This window comes from Aquarana catesbeiana, linkage group LG01 (genome assembly GCF_042186555.1).
Source record: "Aquarana catesbeiana isolate 2022-GZ linkage group LG01, ASM4218655v1, whole genome shotgun sequence".
NCBI lineage: Eukaryota > Metazoa > Chordata > Amphibia > Anura > Ranidae > Aquarana > Aquarana catesbeiana.
The window spans coordinates 819399641-819422809 of record NC_133324.1 but is presented as its reverse complement, the minus strand read 5'-3'; the positions used below and the strand labels follow the sequence as shown (position 1 = coordinate 819422809).

Here is a 23169-nt window from a genome sequence, read left to right as displayed (position 1 = left end):
ATGACATAACTTTGTCTCCCTTTGATCCCGAGCATCTCCTTAACATGAAAGTGCTTCGCACGTGGCTTAAAGATAGATTCACGTCTGTTTTCCAGCAAGTTTGTATGTAGGGCTTCTACATTGTCAGGCCTGCGAGTCTTGTTAATACATACTTCGCCTAATATCACCCATCCTAGATCAAGCCTCTTGGCACATGGGGCATTATGTTCACCATGTCATTGTTCACGGATTTTATGAGCTCTCATGATGTCACTGCCGAGTAGCAGCAAGATCTGGACGCTTTCATCTAGTAATGGGATGCATTCAACTATCGCCTTGAGATGAGGGTGGTGGCGTGCCATGTCTGGATTTCGCTCCTATCCTCCGCCATGTGATTACACTCGATAAGTGTGGGAGTGGCATCTTTACCTTACCATCCACGGAACATATGGTGTAGCCGTTTACTCTCCTCCCTGTTGTCTCTATTCCTCTCGTGCATGTTCGGCGCGTGTAATGCCCCGTACACACGGTCGGATTTTCCGACGGAAAATGTGTGATAGGACCTTGTTGTCGGAAATTCCGACCGTGTGTAGGCTCCATCACACATTTTCCATCGGATTTTCCGACACACAAAGTTTGAGAGCAGGATATAAAATTTTCCGACAACATTTTGTTGTCGGAAATTCCGATCGTGTGTACACAAATCCGACGGACAAAGTGCCACGCATGCTCAGAATAAATAAAGAGATGAAAGCTATTGGCCACTGCCCCGTTTATAGTCCCGACGTACGTGTTTTACGTCACCGCGTTTAAAACGATCGGATTTTCCGACAACTTTGTGTGACTGTGTGTATGCAAGACAAGTTTGAGCCAACATCCGTCGGAAAAAATCCTAGGATTTTGTTGTCGGAATGTCCGAACAAAGTCCGACCGTGTGTACGGGGCATAAGAGGAGGCATTATATTGTATGTTGAATAGGTTAAAGAATTCTGATCTAACCAATGATCGATTGCTCTGATTGTCAATGATTGCATACATCCTCACAGCTCTTTCCGGTTGTCCCTCTGGGTGCGTCCTGCCTTATTATAGGGTTAGGGGTCTTGACTATTTTAGGCTTAAATGTCTTAAATGTCTCTGGGTTGCCTGTCACATGCCTATTACTGTTACACTCTGTGCATTTTATGGCTTCTTTACATTCCTTGGATAGATGTCCTGTAGAAGCACAGCATTTAAAGGAAGCTCCCAACTCTTGGAGTACGTTTTTGCGCTCCTCTTATGGGTTTAATTCTGAACCCGATGCACTTGTTAAGCGGATGTGGTTTTTTATGTATGGGACATTCTTTGTTTATGTCTCTCTGCTTCTTGTTTCCAAGACTGGTCAGGGGCTTGAGTGTGCTGTGGGGAACACGTCCGTCCTGCGAACAGAGAGGGAGGTTCTAGCGCTACCATGTCTTGTCGTTGGTCTTTGGTACTTCAAGCTACTTGTACTGAGTGCGGTTTGTGCACCCACAATGAAGCTGGGATCGTTCTTTGTGTGGGCTGCTTCGCGAATGAAGCTCAAGAAGAAAGAGAAAGGGGGGTAGGTGACCTGATTCTCCCTTTTGTATTTGGAGCCTTGCGAAATCAATCTTTCTTGGAGGTTGTAGAGTAGCTTCTCCGATATTGGTCTCACTCTGCGTGCGAAGTCCAGGACGCTGAAGCCTGTTAGAGATTGATATGTTCTTGCAGACTCCAGCTCCTGCAGCAAATCTTAGATTTCTCGTAACTTAGTATAGTCTTTGACAGTAATTCTGGGAAAATTTTCGACCCTCTTGAAGACTGCGTCTTCGACCACTTCGGGGCTACCATAGCACTCCTCTAGCCTTTCCCATACTAATTACAGACTGGGAATTACAGACCAGTTAGTCTAACATCAATAGTATGTAAACTCTTGGAGGGGATGATAAGGGACTATATAAAAGATTTTAGTAATGAGAACGGTATCATTAGCAGTAATCAGCATGGATTCTAGAAGAATCGTTCTTGCCAAACCAATCTATTAACCTTCTATGAGGAGGTGAGTTGCCATCTAGATAAAGGAAGGCCCGTAGACGTGGTGTATCTGAGTTTTGCAAAAGCATTTGACACAGTTCCCCATAAACGTTTACTGTAGAAAATAAGGTCCATTGGCATGGACCATAGGGTGAGTACATGGATTGAAAACTGGCTACAAAGGCGAGTTCAGAGGGTGGTGATAAATGGGGAGTACTCTGAATGGTCAGGGGTGGGTAGTGGGGTCCTCCAGGGTTCTGTGCTGGGACCAATCCTGTTTAATTTGTTCATAAACGACCTGGAGGATGGGGCAAACAGTTAAATCTCTGTACTTGCGGGCCATACTAAGCTAAGCAGGGTAATAACTTCTCCGCAGGATGTGGAAACCTTGCAAGAAGATCTGAACAAATTAATCGGGTGGGCAACTACATGGCAAATGAGGTTCAATGTAGAAAAATGTAAAATAATGCATTTGGGTGGTAAAAATATGAATGCAATCTATACACTGGGGGGAGAACCTCTGGGAGAATTTAGGATGGAAAAGGACCTGGGGGTCCTAGTAGATGATAGGCTCAGCAATGGCATGCAATGGCAAGCTGCTGCTAACAAAGCAAACAGAATATTGGTATGCATTAAAAAGGGGATTAATTCCAGAGATAAAATGATAATTCTCCCGCTCTACAAGACTCTGGTCTGGTCGCACCTAGATTATGCTGTTCAGTTCTGGGCACCAGTCCTCAGGAAGGATGTACTGGAAATGGAGCGAGTACAAAGAAGGGCAACAAATCTAATAAAGGGTCTGGAGGACATTATGAGGAAAGGTTGTGAGCACTGAACTTATTCTCTCTGAAGAAGAAACGCTTGAGAGGGGATATGATTTCAATATACAAATACCATACTGGTGACCCCACAATAGGGATAAAACTTTTTTGCGGAAGGGAGTTTAACAAGACTCATGGCCACTCATTAAAATTAGAAGAAAAGAGGATTAACCTTAAACTGCGTAGAGGGTTCTTTACTGTAAGAGCGGCAAGGATGTGGAATTCCCTTCCACAGGCAGTGGTCTCTGCGGTGGGGCATCGATAGTTTCAAGAAACTATTAGATAAGCACCTGAACAACCCCAACATACAGGGATATACAATGTAATACTGACATATAATCACACACATAGGTTGGACTTGATGGTCTTTTTTCGACCTCACCTACTAAAAAAAAAAATAAAAAAAAAATAAAGTCCATACCTACTTGGGGGTGGTTCACGTTGGCTGCCCTGAGCCTCTAAGCATGTTCCACTTTTTTCCCCAGCCATTTGGTCAACAGGCCGAGTTCTTCCCTGTCGGAGAAGTCCAGACTCTTAATAGCATCCTTGAATGTGAACTTCCATATCCTGTCATTTTCAGGACGGTCGTCGAAGTTGGTGAGTCCCATCTGCAGCATGTCATGCCGGATCATATACTTCCCCATGTCAGTCAGGCCTAATACATTGGTGTGCTTGTCCTGTTCTGCCATGGCTCCCTGGAAGAGTCTTGTGATCGCCTCCTCTATGATATAAGTGTTTAATGATTGCTGGCCAGTATTTATAGCTGTATCTCTCTGTGTTAGCGCAGCCGCGTAGCCAGCCTGTAGTGGTGCATCCATGAGCACACTGGCGTATGGATGACTTCTACGACTGCTGATATCCCAGGTACTTATTACCCTTGAAGGAACAGCGTCTTCTCTCAGATCTAGCAAGTCTTTGGCGTCAGATATGTCGCCCTCACTGCACTGAGATAGCCTGGACCCTCTGGTGGCGTCAGGTCGTACTTTTGCTCCGCGCCATACAGTTTCATGGCTGCTTCCAAGACTTCAGCCTGGGCTTTGGTGGCTGCTGCATCCTCTTCCTTGGTTAGGGCTTCTAAGGTTGTGTCCAATTCAGCCTTTTCATGCGCAGTGGTGGCGGCTGCTTTGGCGGCAGCTGTCTGCTACTCCTTTTCTATGCGTGCTCTCTCAGCTCTTAAGGCTACCTCTTTCTGGCCATATTTGGCTCTAGCACATGCCGCCTCTGCAGTGGCTCATGCCTTGAGAGATTTGCGCTTGCACTGGATGCATTAGACTGCACTGATTTGCCTAATCTTGAGTGCAAGAGCGCAGTGACACCGTTTCCAGGAGGAGCTTGTTTCTTTCTTTTTGCGTTTTCGTGATGGTGATCTCCACAATGCCTTCTCACTCTAGATCAATCGTTTTTTGCAGGTCACGTTCTTGAAGGCTGTCGTTTGTATTCGTTCTAGTCAGATAGGTGAAGTAATGCCCCGTACACACGGTCGGATTTTCCGATGGAAAATGTCCGATCGGAGCGTGTTGTCGGAAATTCCGACCGTGTGTGGGCTCCATCGGACATTTTCCATCGGATTTTCCGACACACAAAGTTGGAGAGCAGGAGATAAAATTTTCCGACAACAAAATCCGTTGTCGGAAATTCCGATCGTGTGTACACAAATCCGACGGACAAAGTGCCACGCATGCTCAGAATAAATAAAGAGATGAAAGCTATTGGCCACTGCCCCGTTTATAGTCCCGACGTACGTGTTTTACGTCACCGCGTTCAGAACGATCGGATTTTCCGACAACTTTGTGCGACCGTGTGTAGACAAAACAAGTTTGAGCCAACATCCGTCGGAAAAAATCCTAGGATTTTGTTGTCGGAATGTCCGAACAAAGTCCGACCGTGTGTACGGGGCATTAGTCTGTGACAGCGCTACGTAACATCCATGGCATGACCTAATCTAAGCTATGGCTTGCATAATCTGTCCTTGACTGCTAACACCTGTGGCGTTACACATTTCAAGTATTGTGTCTTCCCAAGCCCTTTCTAACTTGGAGCGGTGTGCGTCAATGTTAGCTTCATAATTTTCGCGGGCCTTTTGTGTCTGCCTTTCGCCTTTTTGCGTCGCTCACAGTTGTGTATTGGTCTCAGTGTCCGAGTTATCACTCTCCTGTGCGGTGTCTAGTGAGGGTCTGTGTTCTGCCATGCTGCCGTGTGTAGGCCTTTAGCCAGTGAGTGTGGCGTGCGGTCTGATACCTAGTCAGCGATGGGCGACAGTCTTATGCCGCGTACACACGATCTGAATTTTCGTCAGATAAACCTCGGGTGGTTTTTCCGACGGAATTCCGCTCAAGCTTGCCTTGCATACACACGGTCACACAGAAGTTCTCTGAACTTTCGACTGTCAAGAGCGCGGTGACGTACAACGGCACTAGAAAAGGGAAGTTCCATACGAAGCACGCCACCCTTTGGGCTCCTTCTGCTAATCCAGACCGAGTGCTTCCGTCTTGTCAGCATAGAGGTAGCTGAACTCACATCCTGGGGCCTGACCCTTGTCCTGGCAGCTGAATGGTGGCGTGCGCAAGGGTAGGTAAGATGGCTGCTCCTCACTGTAACGCTGCGCAGAGGGAGGGCTCCGAAAAGACAGCATTGTTGTAAGGTTGCTTGCAGTCCCTTTTGTCAGAGAGCCCTGTCACTGTTGCTTGTTTCTAGCATAAGGACTGTGTGAAGTTGGAGCTTTCTGTGCTGTTTTTCAAAGCACAGCAATCTGTTTTTTTGCTATTCTGTAACCCCAGTGTCATATGCAAGGATATAAATAAGGCCAGATAGCTCAACTCTCCTTCCTATCAAAGCACAACAAAGTCCTTTACCTTTCTTAACTTTATTTGTAAAATAACAGTAGAGAGTTTGTAGATATTGTAGGGTGTTAAGAGAGAGCTTCTCTATGTGGAATGCTTATCCAGGAAGGAGGAAAAAAACAGAATGCTTATTGCAAGACTTGTCAGGATGTACTTACAGAGCCTTCCACAAGTAAAAAAAGAACAGGGGTCTGGGCTAACCAGGAAAAGGAACATGGAGAAACTAACTAATGAATTTAGACGGAGAGAATGGGCTAATCCATTCTCTGTACAAGAGAATTGAAAGGTTACCATGGCAACCAGACTCTAGTAGATCAGAAAAGTAAACACTGCAAAAAAGGAGGCGGGCAAACAAACTAGGGACTCTTGTTCCATGATGCTTTCTATTGTCTATCTATGTTGACCAGATCTTGTCAAACTTCTTTGGGCAGTTGCAACCCATGTGAGTGAGCCTATAAAGAGGAGGCACTGCATTAATCATGGATCTCCATGCTGCCACTGTCGGCAGGGGCGGATCCATAGCATACCTCCCAACTTTTGAACTTCAGAATGAGGGACACTTGAGAGAGGAAGTGTCCCTACGCACCCTGTGGCAAAAATTGGTGTGGCCCAATTATTAAGTGACGGGCTTATGGAGTGTAATTAAACAAAACTGGGGCTTGCTGCTTTGATTGCTGTGCCACCAGCAAGAGTCTCACAGACACAAACCCCAGAACAATCATTTAACAAAAAAAGAATAAAAAGCTTCTATTACAAATGGTTTTGCACACACTGTGGAAGAGTGCATTACACAAAGTGTGGAAAGATTCAGGAGTGCGTTTCATACAGAGTGCGAGGTTCAGTAATGCGTTACGTATAGAGTGCGAGGTTCAGGAGTGCATTATATACAGAGTGTGAGGTTCAGGAGTGCGTTACGTATAGAGTGCAAGGTTCAGGAAACGTACAGACTGCGAGGTTCAGGAGTGTGTTATATACAGAGTATGAGGTTCGGGAGTGCGTTACGTATAGAGTGTGAGGTTCAGGAGTGCATTACGTACAGACTGCAAGGTTCAGGAGTGCGTTATATACAGAGTGTGAGGTTCAGGAGTGCGTTACGTATAGAGTGCGGGTTCAGAAGTGCATTAATCTCTCTGCTGCCCACGCCTGCACAGTGATGGCGGTGTTCTGTCAGAAGCTGAGCTGTGGTGATGCAGGGTGAGAGATGATGTCAGAAAGCCGCTACTCGTCAGAATATGTAACCAAAATGATGTTGCATTACGGCCATCTTGGTACACCCCCAACTTGTCAGCAGTAAGCTTAGAGTTAGAAGTTGGCAAGGGGACATCTTTATACACCCAATGGAGTCTTGCTTTTCACAGTTATTTTTAACAATAAACTCAGCTTATTTAGTGAAATATAAGTTGAGTTTACTGTTAAAAATAACTGTGAAAACCAAGACTCTGGTGGGTGTATAAAGATGACCGCTTGCCGACTTATAACACTAGGCTTACTGTGGACGAGTGCGGGAGTACCAAGATGGCCGCGACGCAACGTCCCTTCAGTCACATATTCAGAAGGGGAGCGGCTTCCTGACAACACCTGCCTGCTCGCTCAGTCACACGCCAGCCCAACCGCCCACCCGCCGGCATGATTGCTCACCAGCCTGCCCATCCACTCGCTCACCCGACGGCCTGCTCAGTCCCGCTGGCTCACCGGCTCATTATTTTCTAGGGGGAGCAATTGCCCCGTTGCCCCCCCTGGATCCGCTCCTGACTGTCAGTTGATCTGCTAACTTCCATTTGGAGAGAATTGTTTTCCTGGTGTAATAAGCCGTATGGAATATAAACAGTTTTTGGTGCACGGAAGCCTGGAGATTATCGGTTACACCCAACAAGAGAATTAAAGCGTCCAGTGTAATTTTAACCGCCCCTAGGGTGTTTATGTCAGCAACCACTGCTCTCCAGAAATCTTGAATGTATGAGCAAAACGAAACCATATGAAAAAAACTTTCCACTTCAGTTTGACACTTGGAACAATGTACTTGCGAAGTATGATAAATTGCTGACTGTCTCTGGGGGGTATAGTAGACCCTATGAAGAAACTTTAACCATGGGGGATAAGTACTGTTGGATACCTGCATCCCAGTTCTCTCTAGTTGGTGTGGGTAAATCCTGATACCACTTCTGAAATAATTGGTCAGTCTTAGAGTCATTATAAACAATAAGTCTAAGGTATATAGAGGACAATGGCCTATCAATAATACGAGCTGTTAACAGTTTTTCACCAAGTGAGAATTCAGGGCCATCGAATCAGGAAACTGCGCCTGTACTGCATGCCTTATTTGAAAGAACCTGAAGAGCATCCAGGAGGGTAGTTGAAATTGACGCTTCATCTCATCGAAAGTTAAGAGATGACCCTCAGACAGAAAATGACGCAGGGTCCTGATGCCGTGCCTCGCCCAGACCTGCGGATCTGGGATTGATCTGAAATGGGGTAGAGTTGGATTGCTCCATAATGGGGTATAAGAGATAGTATGGGCCTCACCCAGCTCCTTAGTCACCTGTCTCCAGACAAATATGATGGTCTTCATAGGGGCAGTATAATTCTTACTTTTAGCCATAGTGCGGAAATACTGTTCTACTTTCTTTTGTTTACAGGTTGCCATAACAATGGCGTTGGCGGCAGAAGTTCCCTTCCCTTTGTTATGGCAACCTGTCAATAAAGACAGAACCTGGAAGGAAGGCAAGTGCAGTCTGAAAACTACTTGGATAGATGATCCAGATATCCCAGGAGTCCTAGCAAATTGCTTAATGACAAAATCGCCTAGGCGGCGAGGACCGGAAGTGCAGACTACAAATTGAAAAATAAGAGAGGGGGGAGAATAGTGGCGCCTGGAGAGAGACGGATGGGTGGCAAACAAAAATATAGGTAAAGTTGATTATTATAATAAAATCCAGTGGTCGGGGGTAGCTTGGACCCTGGAAAGTTCAGTTCAGGCTTCAATGGGTTAGGAACAAGTTTGATGGGTTAAAGATGTGTATAGCGCTCTAGAGGTGCAGCCAGCTGTGGAAGAGGAAGCAGCTCTGTAGATATATAATGTGGAGAACAGCTGCGCTCATCTGAGTGCAGTATATTAAAATGATTAATGATGAATTTATTAAGATAAAAAATTAAAATAAGAATTAACTCACAGGGTAAGGGTTAAAATGGCTGGTCACAAGGGGAGGCTCGCTGTGTAGACCTGATCCAGATAGCCAGCGGTGTGTGGGGTGCTGCTGCTGTCTCGCTAGCTGCAGGGGTTTCCAAGGCTCTGAGTCAAGCTGGCAGTCGTCTCCCCATCAGCTGTGACGTCACTGGATGTGGGGCAGAGGGCCAGCAGGCGCGCGTTTGGAGCATGCGTGCTCCTTCTTCAGGCTGTGATAGTATCATGATGGAATAAGGCAGTATTTATATGGTGACATGGAGGAGGGAGGAACTACATTACCCAGTGTCCTTTGCAAGCTGCTACGGTGGTCAGGAGGTAAAATTTTTAGTGCAGCGAAAAAGGTATAGGGGGATGTGTGGTGTACATGGATACTAGGAATAAAAAATGGATTTAAGAATGAATATTTTATTTCAAAAGAGTAAGCAAGGTTATATGGAATGGTGGGAAAGAGATATTTGGTATAGAGGGGACTGGAACTACTTGAATGACGGATATGGGGCTGGCCCTCTAATGGTGGATATTGGTAATACATGAGCCAAAAAAGGGGATAAGTACAGCACAAATTGATTAGGGTCGTGCAGATTCAGGGTGGCCATAAAGGCTCTATTGAGAGTGGGAAAATTCTATATAGAGAATTTTGGATGCATACACATGTATACATATATGTGTACACATGTGTACATAGAGAGATGAAAAAAATGACAGTTACATGTGACATGTTACACTGTTCTTTATAAGGTGAACAAACAGGAATCTTTATTTGATGGTAACTCCCCCATAGTCTCTCTACATTTACAGAAACAACAGTATATGAATCAAGAACACTACTCTCATCAGCTGATTGAGAATCTCTCTTTTCTACTGATGTTATTGAAACTAGATCCTTTTAGGCTACAAAGAAGAAGCCTGACCTTTGGAAAAATCTAATACAGAGATAGGGAGAGAAAGGCTTCATCTTTCAGAGACACAAAATAGTTATACAAGCTTTTGCATTTCAAACATACAATGACAAGATGGAGCTTATGTTCAAAAATAGATGCTATGTCAGAGACCTTATGCATTCGATATGAAATTATTATTGTTCTCACAATCTTCAACAGTTTCCAACAACAGCTTAGGCTATGTTTCCACTATTGCGTCCCCAAAGTCGCGCGATTTTGCCGCGATTTTTTTACCGCGATTTTACCGCGACTTTTTACCGCGATTTGAAGCAATGCCTGTATCTATGGACCTCAAGTCGCATCAAAGTGGGACCAAAGTAGTGCAGGGACTACTTTGAAGTCGCTGCGACTTGAAGTCGCACAGATATGAACGGTACTCATTGGAAATCATGGGATACAATTTGTCATGCGACTTTTCAGTCCCAAGTCGCATGAAAAGTCGCACTAGTGGAAACAGAGCCTCATAGTTTGGCAAGTACTACGATGGATAATGTGTTAACCAGAAAATATCTTCCAGCTTCCAGCTATCCTCCAGCTAATAATCAATTGCTATTCTATCCATATTGGTTCACTGTACATGTGTTGAATGAAAAAAAAAACAGTGACTGACCTCTTCTCAATAGATATTATCTGCAGTCACTGGAGAGTAAGGTTGACCATTCAAATCATGTTTTTCATCCAATTAACAAAGATTTGATGCACTCAACTGACAATTGATTCAGTCTAGTTATGAAATTAATCAATAACAACTAATCAGAATGAGTTGTGAAACTGATTTTCCAACTAGATGTTCATTTTACATTTATCAATACAAATTATCACATTGAGTGCAGGACAATTAAAAAATAAAAGTTCCAATCAAAAGTTTACTTACAATCATTAAAATAATAGGAAAATATCATATCCTTGTAAAAACTCTTGTTAAAAGCCATCTCATGGGACTGGCTATCAGCGGGGCAAAATAATGTGTTTTTTTTTTTCTCGCATTGTTTTGGCTGTTTTTGCACACATAATTATGGAATTTAGTAGAATGAATTTGCATAAAGTAATTTGTTTATATTTTTGTGGTTCCTTAAATTAGAACTCCAGATACATATTGAAACCTTTATTCCAACTATGCAGGTATGTTGTATTATACACTGATTAAATGTATAAAGCATTTGATAAACCCAAGATAAATGCATGGTAATCAGTCTTTATATTAGCTTCCAGTAATACTGTGTACAGCAGACTGCTGAAGGACTGCCAAATAAGCCAAATCTGCCAAACTGCTTTAAACAGTTGTTCTGTATGTCTAACTTGGTGAACATAAAGGGGGAGAGCAAATAAATGTGCCTTATAATAGTCTTGCTTCAGCACTTACCAATAAACAGGTTGGGTAAGGAGAAGACTAATGCCCCGTACACACGGTCGGATTTTCCGATGGAAAATGTCCGATCGGAGCGTGTTGTCGGAAATTCCGACCATGTGTGGGCTCCATCGGACATTTTCCATCGGATTTTCCAACACACAAAGTTGGGGAGCAGGAGATAAAATTTTCCGACAACAAAATCCGTTGTCGGAAATTCCGATCGTGTGTACACAAATCCGACGGACAAAGTGCCACGCATGCTCAGAATAAATAAAGAGATGAAAGCTATTTGCCACTGCCCCGTTTATAGTCCCGACGTACGTGTTTTACGTCACCGCGTTCAGAACGATCGGATTTTCCGACAACTTTGTGTGACCGTGTGTATGCAAGACAAGTTTGAGCCAACATCCGTCTGAAAAAATCCTAGGATTTTGTTGTCGGAATGTCCGAACAAAGTCCGACCGTGTGTACGGGGCATAAGAAGGCATGATTAAAAAAAAAAAAAAAAAAGCATGATATAAGCAGCCATTTTATCTTTTATGCACCCAGCAGATAGATGAGTATTCAATTACATAACTTCAAGGGGAGATTAGTAAACTGTGCACATGAGGGATGCTTGCAGCTATATAAATAGGGCAGCACATATACTGTGTATATAAGTGAATCTGGAGTTCTTCTTTAAAATCTTTTTTGTTATTTTTCAGTTATCAGAGCTAAAGTGTTAGTGGAGGCAAATATAAAATACCACAGTTTATTCTAGTTATATATTCATTAAAATACATATTTGTTTTTTGTTTTTTTGTTTACTGCCTCAATCTGTTATTGTACTAGACTCTTGTAGTCTTACTGCAATACACAGTGCTGTGAATCTGTTTTTCTCTTTAGCATGTTTACCACATATGTGACTCACTGCAGTATATTGAGGTCTGATCCCTGCTAATGGTTTATGTGGGCTTTTATGATATATTTTTGGGGAAAACTGAAAATGTAATAAATGACAGTTGACTGATATTTTCTTATTTGGGCAACTCTTCATTTAGCTTCTCACAGAAAACAATCATGTCATTGACCACATAGACATAGGTGAATATCTCCTAGAATCCCTAGTGAAAAATCATCTGCTATCTTTGGAAATGCAGTTCATAGGGCAAAATGACAGCACCATAATGTGACTATATTTATCTTCCCCATATTCCTCTGGTGTCATATTTGTATTTTTTATTCACCGCTGTCCCCCTCTGCCAGATCTGTACTTCCCTTCCTCATTTTTCTCTTGTGCCAGATCTGTATGTCCCTGCCTTGTTCTCTGCTGCCAAATCTATGCTTCCTTCAACGAATATTTGATCTGTGCTCAATTTGTAGTTCCCTTCCCTGCTGCCAGATCTGTTCTTCCCTTTCCTGCTCTTTCCTGATTCCAGATTTGTTTTTCCCATTCTTGCTCCTCTCTTGCCAGATCCTAACGTCCCTCCTCCTCTACAAGATCTGTACCTCCCCTCCTTGCGCTCCATCTGCCAGACCTGTTTTTGCCTTTCCAGCTACCAGATCTCTGTACTTCACTTATTCACTGTCCCCTACTGCCAGATATATACTTCCCTTACCTGCATTCTCTAGCTGCCAAATCTGTACTTCCCTTCTCACTCTCCCCTGTCGCCAGATCTGTACTTGACTTCCCAACACTCCACCACTGCTAGATCTGTACTTCTTTTCCTTGTTCTCCTCTCCTGCCAGATCTGTACTTCTCTTCCTTGTTCTCCTCTGCTGCAAGATCTGTACTTCCCTTCCCTGCTCTTTCCTGATGCCAGATCTGTATTACCCTTTCATGCTCTTACTCTGCCATGTCTCTACAAACCTGACCCATTGTCAGATCTGTACCTCCCTTCTCCACTCTACTTTGCTACCTGATCTGTACTTCTCTTACCTGCTCTCCCATTTAGGCCCCTTTCACACTTATACGACTTCAAAGTCGCACAATTTTACCGTGATTTAGGCTCTGTTTCCACTAGTGCGACTTTTCATGCGACTTGGGACTGAAAAGTCGCATGACAAATTGTTTCCCATGATTTCCAATGAGTACCGTTCATATCTGTGCGACTTCAAGTCGCAGCGACTTCAAAGTAGTCCCTGCACTACTTTGGTCCCACTTTGATGCGACTTGAGGTCTATAGATACAGGCATTGCTTCAAATCGCGGTAAAAAGTCGCGGTAAAATCGCGGTAAAAAATCGCGGCAAAATCGCGCGACTTTGGGGACGCACTAGTGGAAACCTAGCCTTAGTGGCCATTATTTTGACGCGATTTTACCGCGACTTTGCCGCGATTTGGGAGCAGTACGACTTTGCCACAACTTTGGCATTAACCATTCTCAGCTTGTGCTTACAAAGTAGTGTTGAAATTGTGTCTATATTATTCAGGTACGATTTGCATGCTACTTGAGGGTTTAACATTGAGGTCTATGGAGTACAAATCATATGGAAGTTGGACCAACGTAGTGCAGGGACTACTTTGAAGTCGGCACGACTTAAAGTCATGCCAATATGAATGGTAGTCATTAAAAATCATGGAGAATGACTTGTCACACGATTTTGCAGTACAAAATTGTGGGACAGGTCATATAAGTGTGAAAGGGGCCTTAGCCAGATTTACTGTACAGTATACTTCCTTTACTCACAATCCTAAGCTGCCAAAGCTATCCTGACAGATCTTTTTTCCGTTCCCATCTCTTCCCTGCTGCCAGGGATTCCCTACTTGCATTCCCTACCTGCCAAATCTGTACTTACCTTCCCCACTCGCCCCTGTTGCCAAATCTGTATTTCTATTACCTGCACTCCCTTCCCTGCCAGATCTGCACTTCCCTTCCCTGCTTTTTCTTGATGTCAGATCTGTACCTTCGATCCTCACTCTTTCCCTGCTGCCAGATCTGTACTTCCTTTCCTTGCTCTTTCTTGATATCAGATCTGTACATCCATTTTTTGCTACTTCCTCTCTGCTAGATCTCTACTTTTCCTCCCTGCTCTCCACTGCAGCCAAATATGTACTACGTTACCCTCACTCCCTAGCTGTCAAATTTGTACTCACTGCCAGATCTGTACTACCCTTCTTTGCTGTCTCCTGCTGCCAGATTTATATTTCACTTCCCTGCACTCCCTAATGGTCAGATCTGTACTTACCTTCTCTGCTGCCAGATTTGTACTTTTCTTCCCGGCTTTGCCCAACTGCCAAATTGCCTGTAAGGATCCTGTGCAAGCTTAGAATTTTTGAAAGAGACTATGGAATTGAATAGGGCAGTGTTGGAGCACAGGAAAATTATTTTTTTTCACCATATGTTACTTTAGGAGTAAAGCACAGGTTTACTTTAAAATCCCAAGTGCACATAACCTGATAACATTGATATTTTAAAGTTAGTTTTTATTTTGATGCATCTCTATACTGGAGAACTGTAATATACAGTACATGTGCTCTCTTTTATCATTAAAGAACATGTGCTCTCTTTTATAAAGAATACAAACAGAATTTGTAAAACTTCTAAATTCCTGGAATGCAACTTATACCTGACTGTTTATATCAAAAATAAACTTTATGAAGCTCAAAAACTATGAAAAAAAACTCAGAAAGAGCTGGTTTATATTGATTGTTATTGATGTGTTAATACAGCAAATGAAACAAATTAAGAAACAAATGCAATGAAGAAGAGTCCGTTTTATAAACAACCCTCTATTGAGTGCATTTATTTAAAGGACAAAATAGATCAAATCAAAATAGCATTTTTTTTTTTGCATGCACAAATCTTCAACTGCCCTTGACATCATTCGTTTTAAGTACACAGTATAATTATACACAGCAGAACACCAAAAAACAATTTCAGAATTTGAATATGCTTTAATACAATTAATAAATTAGGATAACTTGGCAGCATTAGCCAAAAATAATTTATCATAGTAGCCTTTACATTCTATAGTGAAAGATTGTTACAAGTGTGTGGAGCATGGGGTATCCAAGCCATTGTAGTAATATCTCCAGTATCCCTTTTTCTGTCTGAGTCAACCTGTAACAGATTCAAGGTCATATTATATAGTTTTTTAAAAGTATCATATAATCATTCCTTGCGTTCAGAATAGCCAGGCTTTGTTTAGAACATTTTCGAACATTATCCCCTTTGATACTCTTTTTAACAACATTGATCCATCATTTGTTTTTAATTGTTTATCATGGGCGGGGTAGACAAAAATGCACCAGCAACCTTCAGTTACCCAGTGTTGCCAACCATCAATATTTTTACTGGCAGCCAGTAAAAAATGGGCAATTTTCTCCTGCCAGTGACAGTAAAAATGTTGGCAGTTAAAAATATGGCTGTGATGCCAGAGTCGGCAGAGAACATCCGAGTGCCTGCTACAGTGTGTACAGGTGGCGCTGGCGGGGGGGCAGTCTGGCGGAAGCAGTGCCTGAGCATGCAGTGTGATGTCATGGTGCAAGGGAGCCAAGCAGAGCAATCGGAGCTTCATGTACAGATCTGTAGGATGGGAGCAATGCAAGCCGGGAGTAGGACTGTCAGTTCTGTTTGGAATGGATTAGACTGAGTGGACTGCTGTCACTGTGAGACTCAATTTCATGTGTATGTGTGCCTGCCTATTCTAATTTCTTGCCCACCGGTCCCTGAACTAATTACTTACAATAGCAAAAATAAAATTAAAAAAATATGGGTTTTTTCCCTTAATATCTATCTTTCAATCACATTGCAAATTGTATATTGTACTTGTTTTGTAGCCTAAATACTGAAATTTGTATACTTAAAACTGTAATTTTGCAACTTTTGGAAATGTCAGTAAAAATGTTACTGTGCCAGGAAATTTTGGGGGTCATTTCAGTAAATTCCAATCTGGTAGATTGGCAACACTGCGGTTACCACTGATGTAGCAATATTTAATGAAACATATTGTACATAATGTGGCGTTCATCCTCAGCAATGGCACAAGGAACTCTGGGGAGCCCTTCCAAAGAGCTATGTGTGTCCCAACTGCTTTTAACCAGGATTCTGCCTCATTTCCCAATAAGAGCTGAAGACTTTCACGAAAAGAGGATGAGAAAGAACAGTGGGCATATAGGCAAACAAAACAGACGTTGAAAAGACTTTGCTGTTTTCCTGAGTTGGGTTTGGGAAGCCAAGCTGGAATGCAGACTTTAAAGTGCAGTTTCATGGGACCATGAATGTCTCCCAAAGGGGAATTAAGTTTAATTACAGATAGTAACATTTCCATCTTTTATTTTAATGCATTGATTTATTCATTTTGTTAAGAATATTAAACATATTAAACCTGCCCATAGTTCCATCAGCACTCAGGGCAGAGCAAAACATACCTTTTCCTAATGTTTGTGTTAAGCAAAAGCATCATGTAAACATAAGTGAAAAATTACTATGCAGCATACGCAAATTAGCGTGTCATACATTTTGTTTGGCATAGGAATGCTGAATCAGCTATAAAATGGGATTCAATTGCAAATTAAAAAATTATTGCATGGGGAAAGTCTGTTGCATCAGGTGCGTTGACTTGTGCTCCCTTGTGTTTCAATGTACCAAGTCACACCAAAAGGATTATTTCTAAAAACAAGTAGGATTGACATTAATAGAATAAACATGCTGAACTACACATCATTAAAAGCTTATTACAGCTGAACGATAATCTTTGGGTTCCAGACAGATCATGGGAGGCTGTTCTCTGGTGACCAGCTGAACCGTACTCCAGTATCTGGCAAGGTATAGACAGAGTGTCTAGGCTTTGCTGTGCACTAATCTAAATAAGAAGCTTAAATGGTCCAATGTACTAAGTGTAATGACTCCCTACATCCTGTTTTCAAAACAGTTGCAAACTGGGATATTTTATTTTTAACCTTGCATCGCAGACTTAACAGGGGAAAGAAAAGGAAGGTGTTAAAACAGAAATCCCTCCTTTAGTAGTACATGTGATGACTCAATAATTAATTTTTTTTTTTTTAATGAATCAATTTTTACTTGCACTTTTTTCCATGTAGATCTGTCTGGTCCAGGGTGAATTCAGAAATCATGATTGCTGAATTTTATAAATCTCTGCAGATTGGACAACTTCCTGCATATATAGTATAGTTTATTTACGTGAGTTTTCAATGGATTTCTTCATCACTATGTAAGGCTATATGCAAAAACAAATATTTTTTTAATTGCAAATATTTAACTTTTTCATGGTTTTATGAGACCCCTTTCACACTGAGGCAGTTTTCAGGTGTTTTAGAGCTAGAAATAGCCTCTAAAAAGCACCTGAAAACTGCCTCCCATTCATTGCAATGAGTGCTTTCACACTTGGGCGGTTCGCTTGCGGGACGTTAGAAAAAGTCCTCCAAGCAGCATCTGGGCAATTCCCCTGCCCATTCAAATGAATGTGCAGTACTTCCAAAGCACCTTGAAAGTCAATATTTTAGTGTAGCGAGACCTCTGTTCATCGAGCTGGATGCCCAACAATGCAAGCTCAGGGGAGAGTGGGAGGGACAGCTGTGGAAAGGTATTGACACAATCAAACACCTCCACCCAAAACTGCGCCACCCTAGGGCAGGACCAAAACATGTGATAATAGGTCCCAACACCGGAGTGACAACAGAACATTCGGGAGACCTTTGTGGATATATTCGAAATTTGTATTTTTGATATGATTTCACATTTCCCTTTTTGCTTACTGTTCCAAAATTGATCATTGTTGTATCATATACAGCTTTGTGAATGCTCACTCTACTGGTTCTCTGAATATCATGTAATGTCATTTTTAAACTCATTTAATAAATATTGAGATAACCTAAACTATTATAACTAGTAATATAATCCAATTATTCTTAAAAATGTGATATGTGGAAAACTTTTATTCTTTAATACAATATTACCAGCACTTAATTAATTTGCTCATAATATGCTCATGTTTTTCCCCGGATATATATCTAGACTAAGAGGACTAAGAGGAGTCCCTTCATGACTTATCAAATTATTCGACTAAGAGGAGTCCCTTCATAACTCCCTTCATCAAATTACTATTTTTACCTGCTCCTCATCACTGTACTCCTGGGCTATAGGGAGAGAGTGAAAGAGTAAATCACTCTGCTTTTTATGAGCAAAGCAACAATATTATTATAATGTGACCCACAGCCCTAATTTTAACATGTTTCACCACTATATATCTTCATTGGAGCAATAATAATCAAAACTGTGCCAAACATATGACTTGATTTATTTACAAGTATGTAGTTTTGTGTTTGCCGCTGTTTTAAAGATTACCATATGGGTATTAGCTTGACATATAGGTCTGATATTGTAGAAGAAAAACATTAAAAGAGAAGTATTTCTTTTAAAAAAAAATATTTACTTAGGTGGATGCAGCATTAGTCTGATGCTGCATCTGTCCCCCACTGCTTCCAAAACTGGGAACTGAGCAAACAAAGATTGCTTATCACTGAATTCTCAGTCCTCACTGAGCAGAGAGTGGTGACTGTCAGGCACCGGCTCTCTGCTCTGCCCCTCCAGCTCTCACTGGAGAGCTGGGCTGAAGAGGGGACATGAATGGCTGGCTCAGGCTCTCAGCAGCTCATTGAGAGGCTGAGCCAGATGCCGGTCCAGTAATGTGGGTGGATCCTGATTTTAACGCCCGAAGTCGGATATGACGAAACGCATTAGAACGTGACCCAGCGGCTACCGCAAGTGATGCATGCGTGTCACAGTCAGCGTGCGCTAACCAGGAAAAGCATTGCGGATGAGTAATCGACATACATGGTTTTCTGCTCAGCGGATCGGTAACTACACTAACGTTTATGCCTAATTTTATTGACTGCATGTAAGTGTAATTTGTAGGAGGTCGGGTGTGAATAAAATTAATATACAGGATCACGCTATGTGGAATCTTTTCTATTATTGATTATATGCCTATGGAGTGACCTGCTACCCTAACCAATCCTACTGTGGATGATATCTCACTGAATATTCCTAAGGCACATGATTTTCAGTTATCTGGTGAGTATAAACCCCTTTGGGGAGAGTGACATATGTGGGGTATGCCTGGTGGATTGGTGCATGGTTAAAGGAGTATCTACTAGTACCACCTTCTACACTCTGATCTGTATTCACCTTTATCATCCTACTATCTCGTATAGAATTAATCATACGAACGCTGGTCAAGTTGTAATGGACTGACAAGAGCGCTGCTATAGCATTTGATGTGAAATGTTTTTCAGGATTGTGTTATTTGCTACTTTTCTATGGGATCTTTCCATTGCTTGGACCGGTTGTCGGCTGAAAATGGGTCACAGGAGTGCAGAACAAACTGCACTCTTGTGATTCATAGGGCCAAAAAAGCTTTGTCCATACTCTAACCCTCCAATTTCTGAAGCTGTTCAGCAGAAACACAAGATTCAGCACTATGGAGAGCTCCAGCTAGAGCCACCAGTAACTAAGGCAGCTTACTATGTTTTGAGTATTTACAGGGCATACAATCCCAAACATGTTATTATATTAATATATTGTATTAATATAATAATAATAATAATATATTAATATTATATTTTGGCCGATTAATGTATAGAGAATTCCAGTAAATGTTCAACTGTACCAGCAATAATTAATTAAATATGCTCCTAATGATCATTTTAGTTCTGTTAATACATCATGAAAAATGTTCATGCTGTAAAAACCACATCACCATGGACAAAACATTTAAAATAACATTTATTGTAACTGTAACAGAGAATGATTGAAAAATACATGTTCTCATTAAATACATAATGTTAATACCTCTTAGCGGAAAGTTGCTGATCTCCTTCCATTACGTGGCTGAAAATCAACAAGAGATTAGATCAGACATATGGAAAATATGACATACGCATGTTTACTAAGCTGATGTCTACTTTAATGAGTAGTTTTATTTTTAGGGATCTGGGATTTAAGGATCACATCTGATCAAATGTACATGCTAAAGGTGTGTGAATTATGAAATGCCCTTTCTGCTTCCATCTGCAGGCATAGCTACAGGATGTCTGATATAATCGGGAATGCTGAGAAAAATTTTGCACTATCCATACCAATTTACTCAAGAAGTGTTGTTATAAGTGAAAAAATACCTTCTGAATCTTTAATTAATTTAATATAGTGCAACCTCTAAAATGTAAATAATTGCCTCTTCTGTGGTTCTATCAATATCCCTGCAAAAGAAACCAATGAAAACAATATGCAATCACAGTAAAACAAAATATAACCATCTACGTGCAAAAAATTGTGCAGCATTGCAGTCCAGAAGTTGTAATGGTAAACGTCCAACTATAAAAAAAAAAGGTATCTTCAGGTCACTTATTCCTTCCTCGCTGCTGTGAGCTACCAATTCAATCACTATGATATCCCATGCTTCATTTTAGTCGTATAGAGAACTCACTGGACTAGTATAACCTCTTGGATTATAAAAGGTCTATAGCGCTTATGCATTCATTTAGCCTCAACCCAAGTCTCATCTGGTTTTACCTCCTTCAGCACCAACTGATCTTCACCACATTTCACTCAAAGCAATACAATAAAAAATCTGACAGTGTAATAATGCAGATTTTGTGGATACACAAAAATGTATTCATTGAGTAAGTCATGTTGTGAAAAAAAAAGCAGCATAAAAGTCTAGCAAAGTGCATGCAGGGGATACTCTGACAGCGGTAGGGAATGTGTGAGAGATAACCCAGAACAAAGCTGTGGGGGTAAAGAGACTTGGTGATTTTAACCAGTGTGTTTGTAGCCGGTAGTCAGCTTATATATTGTTGTATTTTTAAAGAAGTATAGCCAAAGCTTTTTGGCAACACTTCCCCTATGGAACACAGAAGCGCAGTTTATTCTGCACTCCTGTGACCCATTTTCAGGAGACAGCGGTTAAAACCTGCTGTTGGCTGACGTCATGTGGTCAGTATCCACCTAGATGCCTGGACCGGCATGTGGCTCAGCTTCTCAGCAATCCTTTGAGAGCCTGAGCCACCTCCTCCCACCCCCTCCACAGCCCAGAACTCCAGTGAGTTTGGAGGGAGAGAACTGAGTGAATAGGTGTTTGATTGCTCAGTTCTCACTGCAGAGTCGTTGGGGGACAGATGCAGCATTGAATCAATGTTGCATCCACCTACAGTATCTCACAAAAGTGAGTACACCCCTCACATTTGTGTAAATATTGTATTGTATGTTTTCATGTGACAACACTGAAGAAATGACACTTTGCTACAATGTAAAGCAGTGAGTGTACAGCTTGTATAACAGTGTAAATTTGCTGTCCCCTCAAAATAACTTAACACACAGCTATTAATGTCTAAACTGCTGGCAACAAAAGTGAGTATACCCCTAAGTGAAAATGTCCAAAATGGGCCCAAAGTGTCAATATTTTGTGTGGCTGCCATTATTTTCCAGCACGGCCTTAACCCTCTAGGGCATGGAGTTCACCAGACCTTAACAGGTTGCCACTGGAGTCCTCTTCCACTCCTCCGTGACAACATCACGGAGCTGGTGGATTTTAGAGACCTTGTACTCCTCCACCTTCCCGTTTGAGGATGCCCCACAGATGCTCAATAGGGTTTAGGTCTGGAGACATGCTTGGCCAGTCCATCGCCTTTACCCTCAGCTTCTTTAGCAAGGCAGTGGTCATTTTGGAGGTGTGTTTGGGGTCGTTGTAGGTTTATTCCTGTTGAATTCGTATGTAAGTTGGAACAGGTACATTTTTTAAGTGTGACCCCATCCAAAAAATGATTATTCGTTTTTTTTTGGATAGCATTAGGAAGGGTTCACACCCCTGTAATGTTTATTTTGCTGTCTGTGCCCCTGTTCAGAAGATTTCACCTCACTTTCTGTCCCTATGGGTTGTCGTGGAAACGAGGATTGGTGACAAACTTTCAGTGGGGACACCTTTCCCATGATAACTCTTACAGGGGTGAATTTCCCTTTCTAGGGGTAGATTTCCTCTGACTTCTGGTTTCTCCCTCGTAAGCACGAGTCGTTCATAACTCGAATGTTAGTAACTCGGGGACTGCCTGTATGCCTGAGGTTTATAATCTTAAAACTTTTTTATTTCAATATTTGATCTGCATTTTAGTTTCAACATTATGGAATAAATATTAGTCCATGATATCAAACGCCCTCAAATGTGATTTATTCAAGATTATCACATATACAATAAAGGATGACATTTTTAAATTGTTTGTAAACCCAAACATTAAATATCATTATTATGCTTTCTCTTAGAACAGTTCTCTCCTGCAAGCCCTTTATTTGATAGATTTAATTACAATTTAAAAATATCTGTTGGTCCTCCTAGCAGCCATCTTGTTTTGCTTATGCCTTCAACATTCCCTTAATCAGCCTACAGGATGTAGACTACATCCTGTAGACTGTGATCAGCCTGTATGATCACAGGCAACCATGCATCTTATCCAATAGCTTATGACTGACTCCTTTAGGGATTATAACCATTATGAATGTTCACCCCCAGCCCTCAGACCCTATAATAGGTAAGCACAATAGAATTAAAAGTGGGTATGTTCTCATTGTATGTAGACACAATTTTGAAAGATACAAACTGCTGTCTTAAGTAAAATGTCTGCTGAAAGTTTCTTGTTGTGGGTTGAAGGTACTAGAAGGTTAGGGAGGCAAAGCTGGGATAAATCCTCAGAAAAAGCATTAAAGGTGCTTAGGAGATTCAGACACACATAACTAATGGTAGGTTCTTTATTGCCTTTGAGAGATTCTATGTGACAATAAACGGTGTATAAATCGAAAACATATTAAGGTAGTCCTTGGAGCTATGTATTGTACTGCATGATGTGGCCTATAACCAGTAATATGAGTTACAGTAAACCAGTGAAGTGTATTTGGGCCTGCTCATAGCTTTTTGTTATCATATAAGTGTGCAGCACACATCAGAGCAGCAGTAAGCATCTGGAATGATTCTGGAGGCCTAAGGTCTCCTTCTGAACATCACCACCTTGGAGAATTGTGGCATTTCTGACAT

At 41.8% G+C, this 23169-nt stretch overlaps 1 protein-coding gene across 3 annotated transcripts in view; it reads right to left on the bottom strand.

Annotated features, from left to right (window-relative positions):
* Nucleotides 1–14842: 14842 nt before the first annotated feature.
* NMU (neuromedin U) overlaps nt 14843–23169 on the bottom strand; it is a 116940-nt gene continuing 108613 nt past the window's right edge. The window contains exons 8-9 of one of the 3 annotated variants that reach the window (XM_073608428.1): nt 19941–19979; nt 14843–15188 (exon numbers count right to left, since the gene is read on the bottom strand). In XM_073608428.1, the coding sequence (XP_073464529.1) occupies nt 19944–19979 (36 nt within the window). In that variant the 3' untranslated portion in view covers nt 14843–15188; nt 19941–19943. The remainder of the gene's footprint in view (nt 15189–19940; nt 19980–23169) is intronic. The other 2 variants (XM_073608426.1, XM_073608427.1) reach the window with 2 other exon arrangements.